The following is a 26,124-nucleotide window of genomic DNA, read 5'->3' on the forward strand; positions in this document are numbered from 1 at the left end:
ATAGTTCTGTGCTGAGTGTTTGTATCACAGAGGACCAGGAGCAGCTTGGATGGTGGGCTTTGACCTGCCTCTGTAGCTCTAGCACCTACCCTAGCACCTTTTAAGTTATCACGAAGTGTTTAAGGAGCAAGAATCTCAGAAAGACCTAGGAACATTTAAATAAAGATATGTGCTTGAGTTTCTCAGTTATTAATATAAAACTTTCTGGTGAGCCCTAACATGGACAACAACGTAGTTGTTGAGAACCAGAGTGCAATGAGAATAATGAGAACCAGTCTTTCTCTGCTCTCCTTTTTCTCAGGAATTCTCACTCATCATATTTCTACATACTCTTTATACAATGACATACTGAATAATGTTTTGAATTCTGTTTCTGCTGAAGACAGGCACTCACTTAGCCCTACTGTGGAACTCCAAAGGACACTGAAGTAGAGGAAAAAAAATCTAAACTATAATATATATTTGTGTATTCTTAGCTGTTTGTAAACAGCTGGCCCATAAATATCCATCCTGATGCACCCTGCCTCTGCCGTCTGCTCACTGTCTCCTCTTTCTGAGGAAGCTGCAGGCAGGTAGACATTCACCGTGGTCAGGATAGAGAGGACAGGCCACTTGTCCTTCTGTGACTCCAGGTGGCTGAGCAAATGCCTTCAGTCTTCTCTGTCTTGGGCTCCTTCCTTATCTACAGAATAAGCAAAGATCTTGGAGAAACATAATCCAGATCAGCACATATAATGACTATCTATGTATGAATTCTGAAAATGTAACACTGCATACAGGGTTAAGAACAATTCAAACCTAAATGGTCTCAGCATGAGAATGAGACAAAAAAAAACCTCTGAATAGAAAGCAAGATGAAAAAACAAAAAGAGAGTGAGAGAGAGGAAAGAAAAAAAAAAAAAAGAAAGCAAGATGATCCCTCGAATTGGCCACTGGGGAGAAAATAATTAGTTTAAAATGGACATCTGAGTGATAATCTTTGCTTCTAACCTTCAAATGTCCAGGGAAAAAAAATGTTCAGAGTTTGTCTTTCATGTGGAAGATTAGATCTCAGATTTCTGATGTTGAGTAGCGATTGACCCACGCTGTGGCAGAAAGGGCCATCAAACAGGTCACTGAAGAACACTCCTCAGCTCCGATGGCAAAATGTGGTAGTTCCACTATCCCATCTCATTTTACTTCTCTGAAAATGTAGCCACTCGGAATATTCAGGATGTTGCCCGAAGTAACTAGGAGAGAGGAGTTGGCACTGGTGCCGTACACGGGGAGAGGCACAACGGGTACATATTCAATCCATCCAGGCCCGGAGGTATGACAGAGCGTTCTCTCTGCCTGCTGTTGCTCCATTTTAATTTACCAGGAAGACGTGCGTACGCACATGTGCGTAAGAGAGACGCTCATTTAGATGAATAAAACAGGATTACGAAGGAAATCCCAAGTTTATTAGGGAAAGAGAAATGTCGAACACGGGAGTGGGCACAGCCTGGGTGTAACATCTAATCTCTCTGACAGAAAGTCAACAGGAAACAGCACATCTCATTCCTGGTGCAGAGAGGCAGCGCGGGTCCCGGGAAGGGGGCATTTTTGGGAAAAGAGAAATGTGGAACACGGGAGTGAGCACAGCTGGAATGTCCGGGTGTATCTTCCAGTCTTTCCAACAGTGCGTGCACATCACGTGGTATGCATACATCCCCCCACACACACATGCACATGTCATTATCAGAGTCAGAGCCAACATTTACGTGGTGCTTCCTGGTCTGAAACCCTTTGAGCATTTTAAGTCATTTCACCCCTCAGAGTGACTGTCCACTAAGCATTTCTTTTGTGAGTTTCCAGAATAAGAGGTAAGGCAGAGGGCCTCAGGGTCATCGAGGCAGGAGAATCTGCCCTTGAACCTGGAACTGCAAACCACTTCCTGCCCGAGGTGCCTTTCCCTCTGACCTCTCATTTCCTCTTTCCGTCCTCGACTCCCGTTAAAATTTTAACAGAGGGTAGGTGAACATTTACTTATTTCTATGTTTGTTTATTGTGGCCTTGTGGCTTGAACATGGGGCCTTGCATGCTGAGCTGGTGTGCCACCACGCATTTCTAGAGCAAGATTTTCATTCCAATCTTTTCCGGTTAAGTTGCATGTTGCTTAGGCCCCTTAAGTTATATGTGGTGTAGAATAGTTGTTCTGAGCGTTCTAAGCACCCCCCACCTGACAGGGGAAACCCTGTGTGGATTTAAGTGCTTTTTTTAAGTGGATTTATGTGTTGCTCTCTACTTAACTTCCCATTCCCAAGCCTCATTACTGTAAATTCGGGTGTTCCTTGCTATAGCTATGAGCTGGCAGGGGGTGCTGAGTTGGTCCAACTTCAGGGTGTCATGCTGCTGAGGACACAGAGAACAGATCTGTCTTTGCCTTCTGACCCTGGCCACACTCTTCCCCACGGCGCTCCTTGTCTCTCTGTAAAGCTGCCTTTCCACAGCGATAATAAGCTGAAAGGCTAACAAGATCCTTATGGTTCTCACTATTGAGGGATCAAGACAAATGTAAAGATGGCCAGATGTTAGTTGCTTAGGGTCTCATGTGAACTTACGCAGTTACATCGTAGATCGAACAGCCAAATACTGCCTTCAGTTGTCCGTTTGGTGTGAACTCTGTGGATCTGTAAATGCTGTCATCTCTCTCATTCCCTTAACTAATTAGCTGTAGAAACTAACACCACGGGGCAAGGATGATACCAGGCCCTGTGATTGGGTGGCAGTTAGGTTACCCAGCTCTCCTTTTTCCATGCCATTCATTAGCAAAATCAGGTCAGTATGACACTTATCTATGATTTGAAGTCCACTCACTCTTCATGTTTCCTCGACAAGTCCACAGCCATGTGCTGATCTTACTTAAAGAGCTCAGTTCCATGTTGTTTTAACCCCTTCTGACAGGGAATTGAAACTGAAATCTATATAGGTTACTCAGATGATATTATGACTACTTGGAAGCTAAATATTGAACAAGTTTTCTTTTGTCCTTTTTTTAAAAATTTATTTCTGAGATGTTATCTCCCTGTAATCTGCTTCCATAAGCTGAAACTAAGTAAAATCACAAAGTTAAGCCACGTGCATTTGCTCGGAAAGACTCAGGCTTCAAAAGGGAGATGCTCCTGGGAAGCCTCGGGCTGCAGAAGCCTACCTCCCTGCCGTGGTTAGTTAGCTCCCTAAAGTGACCTGTGCCTCACCAGGGCATTGCCAGGCGCTTCGCCTAATTTCAAGCAGAGGCAGGGACTCTGCAGAGAAGGCCGTGTTGTACACCGGAAAGAAATATCTTAGTTGTTTTTGTCTTTTGTCGGTCTATACCTGAAGTGGTTCTCCACCTTCCTGATGCTACAACACTTTAATACAGTTCCTCATGTCGAGGTGACCCCCCCTCCTCACAACCACAAAATTATTCCATTGCTACTTCATAACCATGTTTTTGTTACTGTTGGGAATTGTAATGTAAGTATCTGATTTGCAGGCTATCTGGTATGTGACCCCTGGGGGGGGGCACTTCCCGCAGGTTAAGAATCAGTGCCTTAGAAAGACAGAATGACGTAAGAATGGATTTGTAATAATTTGAAAGCATGTCTCAGGGCTTCACTCAGTGTTCGAACATATTTCTCAAAACCCAGTGTTTGAGGTTCCTTGTTGTTGATGTTTTTCTTTTCTTTTTTTCTCTACTGTCGGCTCTGGCACCAAAAGCTTATTAGCTTGGACAAAGGAGAGAACACATCAAGAGATTATTTAGGTTTTCTTTCTTTTCTTCCTTTTTCCCTATCATTATGTAACAGCTCCGCTGCACAAAGTCACGTAACATCATACAGAGAGAAAATTAATCATCAGCTAATGAGATAGGGATGTGGAAAAAAAGTTTGAAAGAAGTAATTTAGAGGCCCCAATTAGACCCTATTCTAGTGGGTCCCTCATGGGCATTACTAGCTGATCCCAGGTCCAGGAATGTGAGAGGGATGTGGAGGCAGAAAGTAGAGAGAGGGTGGGGAGGAGGAGGAAGGAGGGGAAAGGGAGGGAGAAGAGGGGGGAAAGGAGATACAGAAACTACAAAGAGGCCTTTACAGTGCTTCAGACATAAGCTAATGAGAACCTAAATTAGGAAGGACAATGAACGGAACTATCCGGCAATCCCTTCAAAGGCAGGCTGTAACTGGGCCTGGCATATGCCTACTCGCTGTCACCTGCAGGGCTTCCACTCCGAAACAGAGGAAGGGCGATGGCCTTCCAGGAAACAGGAAACATGAAGTTCTGTGACCTTCTCACTGGACGGAGGACAGATGTCTGGACCCTGTGGACAGTTTGTTGACAGGAGCGAGGGAGATGGTGTGAGCTGGGACCTCAGAGAAATCCCACGTGCACCTCTGAGACTTGGCAACAGTCCTCCAAAATAGAAAATCAATGGCAGAGTGCTTGGAGGACGTAAATGTGGGGGAGGAGTTCAAGTAGACTTGCCTAAGAAGGAATTTTTACAGACTAGGAACCTGCCAGGAGAGCAGCCCATAATTTCCCTTCCCAACAGGGCAGTGAGTGAGCCTCGTCTGCCTCTGTGACTGAATGTGGCCTGTTTGTCCGTGAATGAGGAGGGATGAGAATGCTCTGAGAGAGTCCTCTCATGCCTTTAAAAACAGTGAGGACCAGGGAGGGGAAAACGGAGAGAGGAACAGAGCCTAAAGAGACAGAATGAGAAGTTAGATGTGACAGTCACTGGAAAAGACCAGAGTGGGAAAAGGGAAGCAGCCCTGTTCCCAGGAGCCCAGAGCTCTGGAAAATGGGTATCACCACAGGTTGCCAGGCCCTGAACCAATGTGCAAGGATCTGTTTCAGGTGTGAAGCCCCTCCAGAAATGGAAAGGCCATTGTCAGTGTACTGAATGCACCATCCCTAGAAGCATGCACAGGCAGCAGGAGAGCCTGGGGAACATGAAGAACGTGCAGCATTCTGCATTCTCACTCCCACCCCACACTCACCTGCCTTCATAACTTCAGGAAAGTCGTTTCACACCTCTGGACCTTAATTTCTTCAGCATTCCGTCCCGAAGACAGAACGAAGTAGTAGTGCCCAGTGGCCGCGCCATTTTCAGCTGTGAATTGACATATCCCGTAAGCCCAGCATCTCCGCCTCATCATCAGCTCTCCCATCCCCGGCCAGCACGGTTTGTGATTGTGCAGCAGGCCTTGTCTTATCCTGGGATTCTCAAGCATCTGTCCCTCCCAGTTTAATAAACTTGCTTCTAGTATCTAAAGTTGAGAAAAGTGACTGAGTTCCAACAGGCCGAGGCAGTGCACCGGGCCCGATTCTGGTGGTAGCAGCCCAGGTCTGTGCACACGGGAACTGCTCGGGCACTGCATTCTCCTGGCACAGCCCCTAGCACAAACGCATTTCACATACCACTGAGGAGACCTTGCCTCCTGCCCACTTGGAACATGCTTGGTTTTTCAGGTGCAGGCCCCTGAAAAGGGTTGCTAGGAGGTTCTGTCAGACATCTTTCAACAGTCAGTTTTCTGTACTCGTTTGGTCAGAAGTTTTGAAACGGTCTTCACTTTTGCTACGTTACTCTTCCAAACACAGACACAAATCTCCTCAGCCAACTGTACCTAAAGTAGCTGTTGAGGGCCACATCCCTGGTCAAGGAGCCAGAGGCTTTTATTGATGAAATGAGGTCTTTGTTTATAAAGCGTACACAGCCAGGCTGGAGGAGCACACGCTGGCTGTGCATCCTGGGTTTAAACGGAAAACACACCTCTCCACCTCTGGATCCCTTCAGAAAGATCATAGTTGCATTTTCAATTTCTCCTTCCTAACGATCCTGCTCTTAGGTAGCCGCTTATCTTTCAAAACACACTGCCACGTTAACACATAATCTGTGTAGCTGATTTGTTCTCAACAACTCCGGAGCTGTCTGGAGCTGTCTTCAGGGTTTGTTTCTTCACAAAGAGAGAAAAACCTAAGAACAGTCCCTCCTCTAGGGAACTGCTCTGAGCGTTTCTGTCTCAGTGAACATTTAGGAGCATCTTTGCACCTATCAGCTCAATGAATACACTTTGGGGATAGCTATTCTACATTCCCATCACTCAACTAGAGTCATTATTTTAAAGAAATAAGTCGAGTCCATGATCCCCAAACATACATGGGTGGCGGAGACAGGAAGATTATAGATCCCAGGCCAGCCTGGGTTACACAGAGAGCTCTAGGCAAGCCTGAGCTATACAGCAAGACTCTGTCTCAAAATCACAGTTGGGGGAACTCGACCATTAACCCCGTTAACCCCTTCAGGAGCCCTTCCCTGACAGGATCCCTTCCCTTCTACTGGCTTCACGGGGTTACCATAACAAATCGGGTAGCTTTTTAACTTAGAAGAGATTTTTTTTTCTCTGTTCCAGAGGCCAGAGAGTTGAGATTAGATGTCCAAAGAGTCCAGGCTTCAGCTGGCTCTCCAGAAGGACATGTCCTATGCCTTTCTCTAGGTTTTAGTGTCTGGTGTCCTTGGGATCCTGTGTGTGCGGCTGCATGTCCTCAGTCACTGCCTCTGCCGTCACAAGGCATTCTAATATGTTGTCGACCTGTGTGTTTTGTTCTCATCTAAATTCACAAACTGTTTTCGGTGGGACCCACTCTAATCCCTTATAATCTGATCTTAACTTCATTATATCTGCAAACACCCTCCTTTTGAAATTAGATTACAGTCGTTGGCATATGAGCTTAGGGCCTAGCAGCTCTCTGGAGTGCTATAATTAACCCTTTGTAACATCTCTTCTCCCATACTAGCATAGATCTCTCCATAAAGCACCCCTTAATCTTAGTTTCTCGTATCAGGTGTAATAATACACTATTGTCACTTTCTGTTAGCTTGTTCTTAATTATTTGACTGTCATATCCATGGGAAAAAAAAAAGAACAATATTTTACGAACATGTTGCTTGCAATGTCTCATAAAGCATTCAACACCTAGCAGTCGCTCAAATGTTCGCCAAAAGAAGCAATTAATTGCCATCACTGTGAGCTCTGATGTATTTTCGGTGTTAATATTATGTTTATGCAGGTTACACAAGCATTACGCTTTAGATTGTTCTTGTAATTGGTACCCCTTATTGAATACTTGTCATTTGCAAGTAAACATTGGGGTTCACCCCTCCCCCCCATTTACTCCTCACACAGACACTGGAAGATAAATATTTCCTCTACTTCAAGGTATTGTAAATGAAGCTTAGAAAGCTGTGCAAGCGGTGCCCGGCAGACCCAGGACTTGGCCCCAGGTCTGTTTGAATACACACCTGAGCTCTGATGTTTTGATGCATTTTTTCCCCCAGGTGTTCTTGACTATCCCATGCTGTGACAATAATATAATCTAGTGTTTGTGTTGAGGATCATTCTTAAGCCCAGATTGGTTCAGAAACAGATTATCATTATACCACCGAGCTGCACTCTGATCCCATGACTTCAAGGTCACTTTTTGAAAACAACTTTTCCTCTCTATTCACACAGTAACTTTAAAAAAAAAAAAGTTTGAGAAAAGGGAAAATTGATTTGTTTATATACGTCTGATTTACTTTTCAATTGCCGTGACAAAAATACCATGATCAAGGCCACGTATGAAGGAAACCGTTTAATTTGGGGCTCACAGATCTAGAGGGTTAGTGTGCATGACTGCCGTGATGGGGAGCACAGCAGCAGGCATAGTGGAGCAGTGACTAGGCGCTCACGTCTTGATCCACAAGCCTGAGGCAGAGAGCCCTAGCCAAGAACGGTGTGGGCTTTTGAAACATCAAAGCCCACCCCAGTGAATCACCTCCTCCAACAAGGCCACACCTCCTAATTCTTCCCAAGCAGTTTCACCAGCTGGCACTGAAATATTAAAATATATGGCCCTATGGGGGCCATTCTCCTTCGGACCACTACAAAATACTGCACAGCATTACAAACAAGCAGCATTCATGAGGGGGAAATGGAGACTGCACTGAGAAAGTCTCTTCATTCTAAACTCCTGGGAAACAGAATGCCTTGGGCATCGTGAGGCTCCCCATAGCCTGATAATGAGTCTTATTTTAAGTCAGCAACTCATCTTAGAAAAGAGAAGCATGTCAGGGCCCCTCCACACCATCTCTCTGTACCTCTTCAAGTCCTGGGAACTAGCACAAGCAGGGCCCTCCCAGGACCTGGAGATACCTCTGGCCTCAGCAAGGAGAAAGAGCCCAGAACCCCACCCTCTGACCTGTGTTGCGTGCCCAAGAGTGTCACCTCCTTTGCCAAATCCCAGGCTTTGGTTCTGGCATCTGAAACCAGCCTGAGGCTCAGCAGAGTTAACCTGCCAGATGCTTAACGGATCTTAACCTCTGGCCCCGAGTTCTTGTTGCTAAACCCGTTCCCTAGGGGCTGGGTCAGAGCCCTGGACCACAGCAACCTGTGCCCTGTAATGTGTGGACGGGGTTCCTTCCCTGGTATGCTTGCCCTGCCTGGACCAGTATAATGGACTGCTGGCCTCCTGTGTACTCAGTCACTCAGCTCTTCCCGAGCCCAGGAGGAAACCTGCAGTGCTCCCATTTCACCCTGACAGCTCTCTCCTTCCTCTTATTGTCTTGGAACACTGTGTTCTGCCTTCTGGGCCAGACCCGGTTTTGGCACGGACAGCTTGTCTCTGTCCCCTTCAGCCCCATCCCCAGCCTGCCTTCTCTGCTCACACCTGACCTAGTTATATGCAGCTGCCTTTTATTTATTTTTTTTCTGATTGAGGTCAGATTCTCACCTCAAATAGGCCTCTTTAGTAAGGCGTCCACTGGAAACGACAGAGCAAGGTCAAGCCACTGCATGAGAACAACCTGCAAAGAGACGAGGAAGATGGGGGCAACTCACAGAATAGGATCCAGCTGCCACATATACATCTGGCGCGCAAAGAACTGCCAGTCCAGCAGGAAGCATGGGGACACTCCCCAGCTGGCATAGCACTGTCCCTTCTGGTCTGCAAGATGCCTTGGACTTTCGGTGTATCAAGGTCACCTGTCCCGAGTACCTCCTGGTAGAGCTGGGGAAGGTCCTTGGAATTCCTCCTTCTTATGAGACTTCCTGCTGGCAGTTCCCTTCCCGGATAAATCTTAGATCTGGCTTTTGTATTCAACCTTTTCTCTGGGCTCCAGACCTATCAAATCCTGTGATTTTCCCAGGTGAAGCCTCATATGGGGAGTAGTAAGTGCTCAAGAAAATGTTGAATGAAATAATGAGTGGATGAAAGAATGAATGAATGAAGCTAATTAGTTCAGCTATCATCCCACTAAAGTTCTAAATATAAACTCTTCAAACCACACTCTGAAAAAAAAAAAAATGACCATATTGTCAAGTCTGTGCCAAGAGCTATGCAGGAAGCTGCGGCAAGTTTGAGGGCCAGAAAATGAGTCCAGGGCTAGCCTTGGCAACTTAGTGGGTCTCAAAATAAAAAAATAATAATAATAAAAAAATAAAAACAAAAGAAGGCTGAAGGCAGAGCTTAGCGATAAGAGTGCTAGCCTGGCATTTGCAAAGCCCTTGGTTCAGTCTCTGCTACCGAAAACAGACAACCTCGTCGTCTCAGAAATAAAATATCCCGGACTATGATATGAACCCACAAGCCAGACTTATGTTTTACTCTTTCGTCTTCCCATTTGAAACACTTTGAAGCTTCTACCTGCCGCTCCTCAAGTCTTTGGAGCCAGGGACTCAGAAGAACTAGAGTATGAATAACCTGTGCATGGCCTGTAACAGTCTTTCCAAAGGGTAATCCTGTTACACCCTTGATTGGACCCTCCCGTGCTGAAGCTCGAACCTGCTTCCTCTTCCCCTAGGGTAGACAATGGTATCTCATTGTCTACAGACTTCATACCCATGAGGCAGGGAACTGCTTGCTGGGCGTTGCATCGCCTTTACCTGTGTCTGCTCTGTACTGTAAGAGATGTTCAGAGCGTCCACTTTGGCTTTCCTGAGCTAGTGCATAATATGCTTTTACGCTGTTTGAGAAATAATTTCCATTTATGCAAATGTTGTTAGAATAATGTTTTCTTTTTTAAAAGAAGAAAGAAGAGAAGACTAATCTTTCCCTGCCTTTCCCACTTACATACTGAATCTCAGATCCTTTGAGGTCCAGCATAATTTAAGTGTTAATTCCTTTCTAAGCCCCTTCACTAAACCCTGAACTCACCATGCAGATTTCAATAAACCTTATAGTCTCTTCCTATTGATGTCTCAGAAAAGGCAAAGGAACTCCTGTTCCATACCAAACATTCTGCTCCACTTCTGAGTATTTATCTATTTGGCCTCGAGATAGAAAGCAGACAGGCGTCTGTTCTGCTCAAACTAAAGGCAAAGGCAGGCACCAGGCTCGCATCTCATTCGTGGGAAACATCTGTTGATCATAATACATGGGGCTCCAGTTTCAGGGTTTGCAGTTCCTGAGTGGCTCCAGCCTTAAATCATCCCGTGTTGGCAAACAATAGTGAGGGCTAGGCCAGGAGAGAAACAGATGCAGCCTATGTAAGGGGTGAAATGAAACAAAGAGCACAAGCAGGCCAGCATTTCCACCAGTGGTATTAGCTAGTGCCCTCATTGCACTGACCTATGGGAGCAGTGATTTCAGTGACTGTGACATTGAAAGCCTCTGCTCCAGAGGTTCTTTATGATCGTCATTTGCATCAGCAGAAGAAATATGCGTCTGTGTATACATACATTGTATATACATAGCTAACATATAGATGATATACATATGCAATAAACATTTTACAGGTACATGCTAGGCCAAAGCTGTACTTTGAGCTGACAGCCAAACTTGGTAATGTGTAGAGTTTTCCAAGTGATACTGGTTTTGAAGGCATGAAGAGAGTCATGGAGAACAGCTGAGGCTTGGCACCATGAGAAGCCGAAAGAGGCTGTTAGTGAAAGTACAGCCTCGGTTGAAAGAGAAGCAAGCCATTAAGCAGCATCCCTCCATGGTCTCTGCATCAGTTCCTGCCTCCAGATTCCTGCTTTGAGTTCTTGCCCTGGCTTCTATCTATTATGCACTGTAAGCTGTAAGATGAAATAAACCCTTTCCTTCTCAAGATGCTTTTGACAATGGTGTTTATAATAGTAATACAGCAATGACTCAAGTTGGGTCATTTTAAGAGAGAACACTGAAATCATTATATTTATACAGTTTTTAAATCTGGCACCAGACCTGGCCCTCTTTCAGCTCTGTCATTTGTCTGCTTTATGATGTAGGATATTTTATTTAAATGCTTTAAATCTCCATTTCTTTGTCTAGGAGGTGTCATGGCACAATGAAATCTTATGAGGACTTTATGAATAACCAGTTTGGGTCTTGTCCTTGCCCATTCTAAACTTCTGTAATCACTATTCTGAGCCTTGTTGTCACAGAATTCTGAGATCTGGAATGCTGTTGCTCCAAGGGATATGCCAGTCAAAGCAACTATGTCACATTTTAGGAAACTGAGAACCATGGACATAAAGGGACTGCCTAGAATCCCTGCATGATAGCTTTGTAAGAATGTGTTTATTTAGCATTTGGTATTAGGGCTGTTTTTCAAAACCCACATGCCAGCCTAGTACACTGGGGTTAGAGAGAAGGGTTACACAGCAGCTTAGGCTGTTCCACTCAGAGAGAAATAGACATACCTTGCAGAAGCTTGAATATTCCTGAGTCTTCTCCCTGAAAGGAAAACACTGGCCTCCCATGGCTTCATGTTTCCTTATAAACTCCATCATTACTTTTGCTGTCAGGTTTGTCTAACCACTAAGCACAGGTAAACAAAGAACAAGGCCATACAGAGGGCCAAGGCACCTCTGTATAAGAGAACCTAACAGGAGAGGAGGATAGAAAGGTCAAAGGGCAAATACCAAAGAGGAGACAGAGACAGACCGGAGATGAAGAGGTAGTTTAATTTCTTCCTCGCTGTGGCCATCTGCTTACCTGCGTACTATATCTTACCAGAGATAGTGCTGTTTTCTACAAACAGAAAAATTCCCAACAGAGGGATCTACTTTGTACCTAGTATTGAAAATAAGCCCTGTGGTTAGAAAGGGATTATTTTATATGTTTTTAATGATAGATAAATCATATCCATATGTCACACACAGACTATGCATTAAAGTTTTAAAGTGCACACACATGGGCGTGGTTCTGTTTAACTTACCAAGGACCACCTCACATAGTTGTCATTTCCATGCTAAGAACCTTCAATATCCACCCCCATTTGCTAAAATGTTAATGACTAAACCACAGTCATTAACATGTACGGTGATCTCCAGGACCTGCCTCCCATCCAAGCATAACTGTGTGTCTTTTGACCAACCACCTACACAGCCCCACCCAGCAGAATGGCAATCTTCATTCTGCTCTTTAATTCATGAATTCAAAAATTTATTTTTTTTTAGATGTTGCCACAAGGCACTCGGTTGTATTTATAAGCCTGGCTTGTTGAACTTAACAGACATCTATAATGTCACAGATGACAGTGTCTTATTTTTTTTTATTATCATTTCTGTCTAGTACTCCACTGTTTCTTACTACATCCGTCTGCTCATGCACTGGGTTGGTTCTTCATCCTGGCTATGGTGGCCCATGCTGCAGAGCACACAGGAGAGCAGATGTCTCTTGATTCATTTCCTTTGCTATTTACCTATCAATGGGATCACTGGGCCCATGAAAGTTTTGTTTTTTGGTTTTTTTTCTTTTATACTGATTTCATTTATAATGGCTGCATTTACAAATACAAGGACTCGCTTTTCTCTGTTCTTGCCAAAACTTATTATCTCTTTTAAATCCTTGTATATCACCTTTGACATCATTTGCTTCATTGTCACACTCAGAAATCAATTCAGTGTTTTATATGGAAAATCTATTCTCTTTGGCTCTGTTTAGTTTTGTAGTTGTTTTTTGATACAAGCCATAAAAATTTCAGAAGGGTGGGCCAGATGTTTATTGATAGAATAAAAGGAAGAAAGTGTGATTATATAATAGAACTCAGAAATATATATAGCTAATTTTACACCTGCATGCCTCTAACCCAGTCATAGCAATTATAATCACTCTTTCGTGTCAGGCCCTTCCCCTAGGAGAAATGGGCTAGGTGGGCCCTGGGTGATTGTGATAAAGCATGTACATATAAATTGAACTTTCCCAAATGTGGGTCACTTGGGCAAGAAGGCACTTTTGATAAAGCTAGGCTGACAATTAGATTCACAGGACACTTCAATATTGAATGTTCTTTCCACATTTTAAATCATAAGGCCGTGTAAACAGTTTCCTACCATTAAGAAACAGAAAATTGCGTTCCCAATAATAGCAGAGCTTCATGGCACCTGGTTTTACACCTTAATATGCTGTGTTCTGTTCTGCTGCGCTAATATTTGAAGGAATATAATTTCCTTTTTGTATAGTTGTAGGTTCTTCGTTTTCCTCTTTCTCTCCCTTTTCCCTTCTAGAATAGCTTTCTATAATGCGACATCCTATGCCAAGAGAAACTCCCGAAAAGGAGAACATGTAAAGTCAACTACACAAGAGCACAAACAGAAACCGCAACAGGCTAAAACTCCCTAACCAAAATGTTGTCTGTGTGCTTTGCAGACTCGATCTGTGTGCCAGGCTTCGACCCAGGCCTCAACATGATGACTGGAATCACCCCCATCAATCCAATGATACCAGGCCTGGGACTGGTACCGCCCCCACCCCCAACCGAAGTGGCCGTCGTCAAAGAAATAATCCACTGTAAAAGCTGTACTCTTTTCCCCCAAAATCCAAGTAAGTGGAAGTGAGGAATATCTGCTCAGCATATAAAATTACACTTTTTCTTTTGAAATGGTTTCGTGTTCATTTCCAGACGTGAGCCATTCTACCCCAGGCCCTCCCCTCTCCATTAGGACAAGTCCACAAGGATATGTCCATGCTTCTGTCCCGCGACTGAATAAATTCCATGAAGCTAGTAGGCTCTGAGAGTCTACGTGTAAGACTAAGAATCTTTTCTGTGGGGAATGAACCAGGATTTTTTTTTTTTTTTTTCTGGAAGGGATCCTGTGAAATCTATCAGGCTTTCTTCATAAATGGGAAAAAAAGTCTGAAGCGTGTTTTGCTAGATAGAAATTTGAATTAATCTGGCAGTTGGCAATTTGGTGGGGGTGGGGGGAATGAGGGCTGGGAGGAATACATATCTCAGAATTTTTGGGGCCAAATCACAGTCACTTGAAGGACCTATATATTTGATTAATTTAGCCTCTGATACTAAGTTTATAGGCTTAAATGGCTGGAATTTTTTTAATTCATATTAATCAGTGTTGCCTATTCGAGGTGGACTTTTCAGGAGATTGCTTTAGTAATCTACATATAAACTAGGCAAAATGTTGTGACAGCACACACTTTATCTTTTCACAGGGCCTCCTCAAAATTTAATAGTGTGCTCATTTAAATGTGAATAATAACCAAGGTTTTTTTCAGACTCAGCATTTTGCAGCCAGGTAAGTATTGTTGCATGCTCTCTTTGGGCTGTATTTCCCTCTTTCTGCGACGCCATCCCTTTATCTGGCAAGAAGACAAAGGGGGAACAAGCCAGGGTTTTTCATCCTGTTGTCATTTCATCATGCTTTGTACTTTGTGAAGCTCTCTCCTCTCCTCTTTTTTTTTTTCCTTTTCCTTCTGGGTGTCTGTTATGAACGAGAAATGGAATTATGCTAACACGTGTTATCTTTTTCTTGGACAGGCGTAGCCACTCTGTGTAGAAATGAACGTGAGAAATAAAGGTTGGGGTGGGGGAGGGGAAAAAGATCAGGCAACCTGACAGCCAGGAGCTGAGGGTGGGATGGGGATGGGGATGGGGAGACTGTAAGCTGGTGTAAGACCTGAATGTGCCTCAGTCTGGAGAAAACTCCGCGAGCTTAACTTTTGCCCTGTGAACCTGATCAAGAGCAGATCAATAAAAGGCAAACTGTGTTTCGTTGTGATATTAGATCTGCCACCTCCTTCCACAAGAGAGCGGCCTCCGGGGTGTAAGACGGTGTTTGTCGGAGGCTTACCGGAAAACGCTACGGAGGAAATTATTCAAGAAGTCTTTGAGCAGTGCGGAGATATTACAGCCATCCGGAAGAGCAAGAAGAATTTTTGTCACATTCGCTTTGCAGAGGAATTCATGGTTGACAAAGCCATTTACCTCTCGGGTACTTCGCTTTATAGAGAGGGGTTCGACAGGCCTCCTGTCCCGTTCTGTGATGCTAATATGAGCTCATTCCCTTTTGCCTCAAAGCACAATGCGTTCGGTAGTTTGGGGCTGGAGAGGGCGGCATTCTCCGTTGAGGTTGGCTGCCACGCGCTCTTTGTTAAGCCCGAGCCTCTCCACAGGCAGGATTTCCTACCATCCAGTCTTGAGGAATTCCACAGAGTTTCTAATTAATGTTCTCAAGTGCGTATTAGATGAAAAGCAATATTTTGAGTACTGAGGACCATTATTATTATTGGATGTAATCCTCTGGGGGAGTAAAGTACTCTCTCAGAATAATTTCAGTTTCTTAGAAGTACGTTTACCGTGTTCACCCCAGGGATAGTGAAGCAAGATCCCCTCCTTGCAGGGAATTTGTCCCTGGGCCCGTGATAGGCCCACTGTCACCACACACTTGCTAATTTAGCTGTCTGCTCTCTCATCCTTACTCTTAGGGCCAGGTTTTAAGAGAATTTTATGATTGTTAAAAGGAAGCCTAGGGCTCAGTGGTGAAGAGGTCTGCTCTCCCAAAGGTCCTGAGTTCAATTCCCAGCGACCACATGGTGGTTCACAACCATCTATATTGGGATCTGATGCCCTTTTCTAGCGCGTGCAAGTGACCCACAGAGAGAGCGTTCACCTACATAAAATCAACAGATAAATCTTAAAAAGAGAAAGAAGCCTAGTGCTGCCTTCCACCCTGGGGGTATTTCTTTGGACAAGAATGTAGAGCCGGAGCGCAAGACCTCAGTCAAATCACAGGCCGCTGAGGCTGATGGTGGTCTGTGGCTTCAGGGGTCTTTGTGTTTAGATTCCACCCACTGCAGTCTGCCCCTCTGCAGACCACCTCCCTCCTTCTGAGCAAAGGCAACCTGGGATGGGAAAGCATCAAATAAAACAGGTGGACACCACCCCTAGGTTTTCCCCACGTCCGCAGCCGGCCTCCACAGCCTCGGCACTCTGTGTAAACCCCAGAAGCACTAAGGTTATCTGAACACCTCAGAGACCTTCTTGCCCTAGGAAACCCTTACTGTAGCTAAGCCCTCGAAGTGAAAATTAAAGTCTGAACATCCCACCATGGACACGAAAGGGCAGACCTAGAACAATATTTCGCAGTGCACACCCAACTGTTAGACCTGTGGGGGTCCTAGGGGGGAGCAGGGTGTGGCTTTCCAGCTGCCTGACCCAGATCACCTTTCTTTCTCCTCTGTGGAATAATCAGCTCATCAGCTAGGACCCTTAGGCGAGGTTAGTCACGTGGGAATCACTGGGTGGGAGGTGGTTTGTTAACAAAACCACCCTGGTCAGGATAAAGAAGGAGGGATGCTTCAGTCTCATCAGTACCTGCCTGGATGTCTTGGTCCTAGTCACGACTACATTCAACCAAACTATTCCCCCTTTACCCAGACTTCATCCCGTGTGATTGAAGAAGGGGTTAGGTGAAGGGTCTTTTTCCAAAACTAACACAATTCAACTTTTAGACCAAATAGAAGGCTCAGAAGATGCTAACGAAGATGAACCGTGTCAAAATGTAGACACACAGAGGAGGTATAGACTTAAACTCTGACGTTCCTTGATGGCTCTTCCGTAGCAGGAGGAATGGGCTTTTCGCAGAACCTTCCTTGCCTGGGGGCAGAGAAGGCTCCAGCTTTGCTAGGGTGGCCTCTGCAGATGAGCCGGTCTGACATCCCAGCTACTAAGGGCGGGGCAGGAAGGAGAGAAGGTTGCCTCCTCCTTTGAGTAATCACCCGCAAACACAAGCCCAGCTGGAAAGCCTAATTTTAGGACCACTTTCACATCTGAGGGCCAGGCTAAGTTTAGCCGTAGCCTCATCAGAGCCTCTTTTAAGGCAGTAATGATGATGTTCTGATGAAAGAGGACCAGAGACATTTTAGGAAGTGATTCTCTGAGCAGAGAAAGGTGTTTGACCAACCGGACCGCTGGCCAGTACACGACCTGCTGCTTTAACTTCCCTTAGCCCACCACCGAGACACATTTTTCCTGAGCATGAATTCTGCTGACACTGACTCCTCGTGGGTGGCCATTTGCATGGCTTGGGGGCATTATGCTTGCAGGTGTTCTAGATGGCTGCTCCTAGAAGCCTGGAAGAGAATTCAATCTGATGAGATGGGTAGCAGATTTGTAACTTCTTCAAAAGTGTGGAGCGCCTTGCTGGGGGCTCCGGAGTGGGGGGGTGGGGATTCAGCTTCTGCAGGGATTTGTAGCTGAGCTTTAACCCCCAAAGCTGTTGGTACCCACTGAACCGTACCATGACACAGTGCACACAGCACGGCACAGCCGAGCTTTTTTTCCAGCCGCATCTCATTTTTTTCCCCCATTTATTTATTATTTATACAGTATTCTGCCTGCATGTACACCCGCAGGCCAGAAAAAGGCACCAGATCTCATTATAGACGGTTGTGAGCCACCATGTGGTTGCTGGGAATTGCACTCAGGACCTTTAGGAAGAACTGCTAAGCCATCTCACCAGCCCTCCCATTTGCATCTTATTTGCAAAGGCCTTGCAAGGCAAAGGTGCTCATTTTTGCTCCCTTCCTCCAGCAGCCCCAGGCAGCTATGCTCCCACTAAGACCAAAATTTATGTGGTGAAAATCTGAAGAGCAACTTGGCAGTGAATTCTTCAATTGAAGTTAGGTTGGCTGGCACCATTTAGTCCCATGCTGACCCCTCACAAACCCCCACCAATCTCTAAGTTGGGTAGAAAATCTTTCCCTCAAAGATTCTGAGTCTCCCCAACCCTCCCTCCCCTCCACCCCCGCGCTTTTGTTTTTGTTTTTTCTTTTCTGGCCTAGCTTTGGGCTTTTGCACAAGCCTCTTGTGGCCTTCAAAGATTGCATGGACAGCTTATATGGTACTGCAGGCTGGATGAGGTGCTGTGGGGCCCCTTGATTGAAAGTAAAATATTCTCCTGCATGCCCCAGAGGATAAGTGGAAAATAAAACAGCATTGCAAAATTGCCTGGGTAATTGTGGCTTTTGTAGCGGCCAAGAGAAAACTGAGCGACAGTGTTTGCTAGGGGAACGAAGCAATAAGCTGTGAGTAAAGTTCTGAAATTTACTTTGCAGGCCCCTTCAAATATCATAGATGCTCTTTATTTACTCATACCCTGCCTCTTTGAAAAGGAATTTGAGTGCTTATGCAATAGTTACAGTACACTAAAAACAAAAAGCAAGACCATTACAAGGTTGAGAGAAAAGCATCCTATATAGCAAAATTGTTTCTGAACTTCCTGGAAGTCAAAAGGAGGAAGGGGTGGCCAGGATCAGTGCTTGGGTTCTCTGTTGGGATGAAGTTCCCAAGCATGGCGAGGGTCTCTCTGAGAAACTTCCGTGGTGGGGGGTGGGTAATCTTTTGGGTTTTTGTTTGTTTGGTTGGTTGGTTTGGTTTTTTGAGGCAGTTTCTCTGTGTAGGCTTGGCTATCTCGGAACTCACAGAGATCCACCTGCCTCTGCCTCCTTGAGTGCTGGGTTTACAGGCATGCCTCGCCACACCTGGCTTGGGGTGGGTAATCTTTATCTCCACAAGTGTGCTTCATGCTTAAATGGTTGGAAGGATACCTATTTCCCATCGAAACAAGTCCAAAGAAACAAGTCCATGGTTGCCTAGCTAGCGAGAGGCCTGGGCCAGAAAGTGCGTTCCCTGACCTGAGGTGACCTGGCTTTCCACTGCTTTTAGGTTACCGAATGCGATTAGGGTCTAGCACGGATAAAAAGGATTCTGGCCGCCTTCACGTCGACTTCGCCCAGGCCAGGGATGACTTTTACGAGTGGGAATGCAAGCAAAGGATGCGCGCCAGGGAGGAGCGGCACAGGCGCAAACTGGAGGAAGACAGGCTGCGGCCGCCCTCACCACCCGCCATCATGCACTACTCGGAGCATGAAGCTGCCCTGCTGGCCGAAAAGCTCAAAGGTAAGGAAGGACTCCCACCGGAGCCCTCGCCGCCGCCTCCGCCTTAGCCACTAATCGGTGAAGGAGAAAGGAGATCCCCTTTGTACTCTTTCCTGCGGGCAGCATGTGAGTGGGAGCGGGCTGGACTCTGCAGCCCCCTGGACTCCATCATCCTGCTAGGGACAGAGCTGCTGCTCTCTGAAACTGTCAGAAGATTGATCGGGCAGCCCCAATCTCAGCAGCAGCCTGTGGCCCACCCCCCACTCCCTCTCCCCCACACCCCCCCCCCCCCCCACTCACCGCCATCCCCATCCCCATCCGCATCACAGTCTGTGCCTCCTGAGCCAGGGCAGCGGCTCACCTGAGTCCGCTTTTTCTAGTCCTCTCTTGAGCTCTGTGGACTGTGCAGGTCCACCAGACACTGAAAGCCCCTCCAGGACATCTTAAACATGATGCCAACCATGGGTTGTGGCAGAGAAAAAGAGAACCGTAGACAGGTCCCCTGTCTTCAGAGGTATAGTTGAAAGAACCCTTCTCACACCTGCGGATAAGTGACAGCAGAGGAGAGGTGATTGTTTAATTTCCGCGGGGGCCTCCCCTGGGTTTGAAGGTGAGGAAAATAAGGATCCAAAGAACTAAGGAGCAAACCTGCTGAACCTCAGTGTGCATTTCTGTGATCACTCGTGAGAGTGAGTGAGCTGAATGACCTGTAGGCATTTTACAGGCCGATGGTGATCGGAACTTCTGAGGTTGCTGGGTACTCCTGGGGTCACAGTCACCACAGGCCGGTGTATACAAGCAAACGAGTGACTACAAACAGAGCAGATGGCCGCAGTGTCAACCAAGGCATTTGCAGCACGCTTCGGGAATGCCAGCAAGTGTGAACGGAGCCATGAACAGAGTCGGTGAAGGTGTGGTGACCATAAATTCAAAGGTTATTCCTGCACCTGCGCTAGCTCCCAAAGACTGGGCCTGAGACCTGTTACGTTTGTAATAAGCGTAAAGCACTGTAGCAGGGTAGATTCTCATCTGTTCTAACCCGACCATGTTAGCTTGGCCTACTTCCTAGCCACATACTCTGTTAACGTGGCCTCCTGTCTCGCCCTGGCCCCTGCTGCTCCAGTCTTGTCCTCATGACAACTCTCCCATGGCAACGTGCTCCATCTTCTCCTGGCTACCTCTTTCTCTCTCCCTCCTCCCCCTACCTGGGATCCCAGTATGGGAATGGAAGGCCCCCCTGCTGTTAGCTCTGCCCAGTCGCGGGCTCTTCAGCCTCTTTATTAACCAATCAGAGATAACTGGGGAGTAATTTTTACACAACATTGAGACCGGAGATTCCTCAATAGCACTGACAATACTAGAATCTGTTAGGATTTAACTCCCTGCCGGTTCAGCAATTAACAATCGAATATACAGAGACACCTTAATACAATGTGAATGAAAGTCAATCTCTACACATGAATGTCTTCACAGAGCAGGCAGAATTTGAAGTTGGTAGGATGCACAAGATGACTTTCTCCCAAGTTAGAAAGGTTCACAAAGGCAACCTAACGGGAGGCTGGAGCACATAAGAACCACAGTACATGGGAAACAGAGTTTGTCACGGGCACTGTATTCCTAAAGCAAGGTGAAGCTGGAAAACGGCTCAGCCAGATGGCAAAGCCCCAAGGCCGTTGCTGGCTTTGGTTGTGTCCTGGAAACAGTGGAGAGAGGACCTCACAGGTTTCTGATGAGCAGAGAGGTGTGATTGCTTCCCAGGACCATATTATTGGCAGTGTCTCAGATGGATGAGATGGTCTTATTAAAGAAAATCCCCAATTTTAGGGGGATTGGATATGGCATTTTAAACAGGGCATGTGCTCCTAGCCGTCATCCCAGGCGGATCTGAGGACTCCTAATTAGCTACAGTTGCCACTGAACTGTCTCTTTCCAGCTGCTAAGTGCTGTGTGCTGTCTTTCTTGGTACCTGCCCAGATGCTCCAAGAAGGCCCAGAGGATAGGCATAAATTTTACAGACCTCAGGGAGTGCCCCTTCAATAAGAAGCATCCGCAGTGCAAATTCAGCTTAAAAACTGTCCGGAGAGTCCAGAATAAGAAAGAACGACACTTATAACCAGGAATGCTCATTGGGATAAATACTTTTTTGTAAACATCAAGTGAATTCTGTAATCTCCATGGCCTAACTGTTTTCAGGCCTAGTTAGCTCACTCAGTAGAGTGTGAGCCTCTTACAATGGGTCAGCAGTGGCTACACCTTAATTCTGTACTACCTGGAAGAATTTCATGAGGGTCTGGCATGCACATCATGTTATTTTTATGAAGCCAACATCAAAAGTGCCAATTACATGTATAAGGTACATGGCATTTGCCTCTACTTTTGGAGCCTAGCAGATTGGGATGTCAATTTGCTAGAGTAATTTGTGAGCCTTGCCATTTCAAAATGTATATTTATATAGATGAGTATAATTTGCAGAATTCGGAAGCTGTACCTTTGCCAAGTACCGTGTGATCCCTTGAGCAGAGAACAGATTGGAAATTTTAATAGATGGCTCTTACAGTAGAATGAACTAGCTGCAGATATATCTTAGGCAAGAGTCAGGTAATATCAAGCTTGACAATTTCAACCCAAGCACAGAGTTTGGAATATAAACAGCATTTAATTGCTTAGGAAATTGGCTGTCTCCAAGAAGAAATCCACTCTGCTCCTTATAACACTGTAAAGCCAGGCAGGAGGCGCCAAGGAAACCGTTTCCCTGAAGATGATTTCATTGATGTGGGGATATAAAATGCAGTTGAGACGGAAGGTACAGAAACCTGTGTCAGAAAGGAAGGGAAAATGCAATCTGAAAAGATCTAATTGGATTTGATTTTTTTTTTTTTTGTCCTCCGAGAAACCTTGCTGCCTTGGATTTATTAGATATTTTGTCTCCTATTTTACACCATACATGTTTAGTCTCCTAATTTTGTTTTGAAGGTGGTCCACATTCAGCAAAATCTGTATCAATCAAGTCTTTATTATGACCAGAAAGGCTTTCCACACAGTTGCATACAGTAGGTGTTGGGCAAATTAATTCTTTTCTCTCTTCTCCAGGTATTTGAATCTGTGGGCATATTGCATTTCTGGCCACTAGCACTACTAGGCATGGCTGCAAATGAGGGGAGTTATTATGTTCAGCCTGCTGCCAATCCAGGAAGAAGTCTTTGCTAAGGGTTTTACAAACTACCCGGCGTTGGGTACTGGTGCTAGGTACAGGGGAAGAGAAAAAACACCATGCCAGCTCCTGCCTCATAGAATCTAGGCTAACAGAGGAAATGACACAACCCATGCTGCACTTGCTACTTAACAGTAGTTAGGCTGTGATGCATGTAAATCGCATTAACAGTGCTGTGGACTCTGGTGAGTGGCAAGTGTAGGATGCTTTCCCTACACAGAGAGATGACTAGTGAGATCACAAGCATGAGAGAAGGGGGGCAACTTTGGGAACCCCATCTCCCCATTCACTGGCTGCTTGGCTTTCCAAAGCCAGAGGAAACACTGGGTTCTAACTATGGAGTGTCTGAGGCGTCGGTTTCATTAATACGAATTCTAAAACAGAAAATCAGTGGGCACCCTGCTGATTAAATAGACATTGTTGTGAGACAATTCAACGTAATGAAGACTGACTGGGAAGTAACTGCACAGGGAGCTGAAGTTTATGGTATGGCTTTGGGAAAGCGAGGAGGAGTTCAGTAGTACCATAATTACACTTTATTGGAAACAGTGGCACCAGGCAGATGAGATAATGAATTCCAGTGTTTCTAACACAGACCAAGAAGCCCTGCAGGGGCCTAGGGTCTGGGCTGCAAAAGTAAAACATTGATTCGGCCACAAGGAAGCACTATATCTTCATTCACTAGAGATTTCTTTGGGCAAGAACATTTTAGAAGCTTTCCAGGACTTTCTCCCATTTGGAAAGACGCACACCATCTTTCATCATGAAGAGTCTGTACCAAGTGAACTTCTGACGAAGTTCTCTAACGAATGCCCTTGGGAATCCTCTCACGTGCTACTGAGAACTGAGTCCCCCTGTGATTGTGCTGGTAATTTTCAAAGGACGAGGTTCATATTTGCATAGAGTATGGCCGGCAATCGGAACCATGCCGGCATTCTGGAGGTGGTTGTCAATATTTACGGTTTTATGAAAGTAAAGATCGATAATGCTATGAGCCAAGTGGACATTCCATTAGCTAACAGCCAGACCTCCTTCTTCAGGCAAGGAAAATAGGAAACACAGGGAGCCTCCTTGAGTAGCCCTTTTTTTTGGGGGGGGGAGTGTCTTATTGACCTTCATAGAGGCAAGAGAGACCATTTCATTTAGAAACATTTTGCTTGGCCCTGCAGCGGAAATAATCAGTACACTTTTTTATTGCCCTCTCCATTTGCCCATTTTATAAATACTGAGTAATTGAGGAGACTGCATGTTGGAGCAGAGGGGAGTAGCAATCACTTGTGTGCTGCTCCGGTTAACTGGTGCACAGACAGTTAAGCAGTCAAAAAACGACAACCGCACACACACACACACACACACACACACAAAGCCACATACTTCTCTAGGCCAAACTCTCCTTTGAACCAGTTTTAACATCTTACTGCCTCTTCATCCATTAATGAGTTGAATAAAATTATTGGAACACGCCCAATAATTTTATTTTCAAGACGGTTATGATATCTCTGCCACAGATTCTTTAATAGCCCCAGAAGTGCACCTTCCTTTGGAGGCATGACAGACGCCATCATCACAGCCAAAGCTCCCAGTATGCAGAAGTGGGTAGCACTTGGTAAATTTTAATCACACTGATATGTGGCTAATGGGGGGTGGGGAGGCACCAGACTGATGGGTAGTTTTTCTTACCCTTGTATGCTAAGGGAGGTTTAACTCTGGATTTCAGAACAAGAGGCAGATCAAAGCCAGGCTGTGAGCATAGAGATAAGCAACTTAGGTGAGCTTGTAGTGTCTTTATTTATGGCTGGGTCAATAAGAGAAAAACAGAAGAGGTTCCATGACTGAACAGAAAGAAAAAAAAAATTAAGATATTCCATAACACTTTGTTTTTCCCTCTAAGAAATAATCACATACTGATTTCTGGGTATGGTGGTGGCTGGAAATTCCTCATGTAATTTGCTTCACAGAGATTTAAATTTCTACTGAACAAAAACCCCTTGCATTATCACAGAGAATTATTTGCATCATTCACTTCCACAATGAATTTGGAACAGAGCTGTAAAATGGCCTAGTGAAAGACATATGAAAGTACACACCCCAATGAAGGAGAAAGCGGGGTGTGGGGTGTGGGTGGGTCTGGTCCATGTCTAGTATCCCACTGAGAGGACCCGAAGTGATCCCGTGCCCATTTCCATCTCTTGGATACCTTTTTTCTTTCCTGGTTCGCAGTGACAGTTATTCTTTTATTGAAAGTGGGAATTTAGAGACAGACACTTGCAAAGCTCATAAAAATCACATCAAATCCTTTCAAAATTCACTTAAATTTCAGTTACTACTTTCCGTTTCAGGCTTGTGTTATCTCTTAACTTAGATTAGGAGCTAACCATTTAACCTGACTTTCCCCGAATCATTTCTTGCAGTGCACCTGTCTGAGACATCCAAGCATGTGTGCAGGGTGAAGTGCAGTCGGTTGGGGGCTCTGAGAAAAGCTGAGGCTGCATCTTTAACTAGCTCCCAGGGATGCTTTGACTTGTAGACTTTGAATAGCAGATTATCCTGTTGGCAATTTCAGTGTCTGTGGTGTAGCAGTTGTGCAACAAACATGAAGAGGGCACACACAAGGTCAGAACTAACCAGAAGTAAAGCAAGATGACGTGGATTCAGCTGGGAACACCGAGGGACAAAAGATGAGCATTATAATTACTTACTTGGCCCTCCAGAGAGAGAAAATTATTACCCCTTCCCCCAAATTAAAAATGCTTTCAGACACATTTTTTAATCAACTGAGAATCCGGTTAGACTCTTTCTGCTAACAAGTACTTTCTGCTTCTCCTAGACTGTATGACATCACTCCTAACTTCCATCCCCAATGCTCATGACCTCAGAGGCCTGTTCCTCTGTCAGGAGAACATTTCCTTTCAGTGGCTAGTGACATAATGAAAATCCTCTTCAACACAAAATTAAACATCTTTATTATCAACCGTGCACCTTTTAGTCCTTGAAATTGTGACTTGCTGGTAATAATCACTACTTATTTTTGCAAAAGCGATACAATATGGACTGCAAACGAGAAAATGACCAGAGGGTTCCAGTGTGTTTGGGAAGCGTCATTATTCTAACAGCGAGTCAGTGGGAGGCAGAGGGAAGGCAGCCATCACCATACAGGGTGACCATGTCAGCGGAGTTCACATCCAGGAGGCAGGGAAATCTCCTTTACAGAGGTGACATAAGCTGAATCTTGAAGGAGGAATCACAGCTGACCAGAGGAACGGAGAATGGGAAGGTCTCTAGGACAAAAGCACAGAGGCCATGCCCACAGGGATTATCAGGATAGGCTTGGCAAAGAAACACATTCTGGAAGGAGAATGCCAACGGGGGGAGGGGGACCTGAAAGCACATTTCCAGGCACCCAGGCAGAAGAGTGTGACGTGGTAAGGACCCTTGGGAAACTTTGCTGAGTAATCTAAAATGGGCAAATGGCCCTCACCCCCTCACAGCGTAGCCGGGCCCCCAGTTTCTGCTGCGGAAAGGCACATCTGCGCATTCTACTTTCTAAACTTCACTCTGCTCAGAGTCACGCCTAAGCATGGACGAGCAGAGCATTTGGAAGTTTTATAAGTGCGTCTTTGATGTGATTTTATGAGCAGCGTTAATTTTCTTCCACATGAATAGCTTTAATAACGCTGCCATCTAAATCCTGTTTAAATTAGTTTATATTGTTTTCTGCTTTCTCGGTGATCTTTCCACTGAATACAAAATTGAATTTACACTTGTGAATTGAAAA

At 45.3% G+C, this 26,124-nt stretch overlaps 1 protein-coding gene across 5 annotated transcripts in view; it reads left to right on the top strand.

Moving 5' to 3' along the window:
* Positions 1-26,124, top strand: part of Enox1 (ecto-NOX disulfide-thiol exchanger 1) — a 560,948-nt gene that overhangs the window by 398,456 nt on the left and 136,368 nt on the right. For all 5 annotated transcript variants that reach the window (XM_060391472.1, XM_060391474.1, XM_060391473.1 and 2 more), the window contains 3 exons: positions 13,612-13,785; positions 14,985-15,191; positions 18,926-19,159. In XM_060391472.1, the coding sequence (XP_060247455.1) occupies positions 13,612-13,785; positions 14,985-15,191; positions 18,926-19,159 (615 nt within the window). The remainder of the gene's footprint in view (positions 1-13,611; positions 13,786-14,984; positions 15,192-18,925; positions 19,160-26,124) is intronic.

Source organism: Meriones unguiculatus, chromosome 9, assembly GCF_030254825.1.
Source record: "Meriones unguiculatus strain TT.TT164.6M chromosome 9, Bangor_MerUng_6.1, whole genome shotgun sequence".
Lineage (NCBI taxonomy): Eukaryota > Metazoa > Chordata > Mammalia > Rodentia > Muridae > Meriones > Meriones unguiculatus.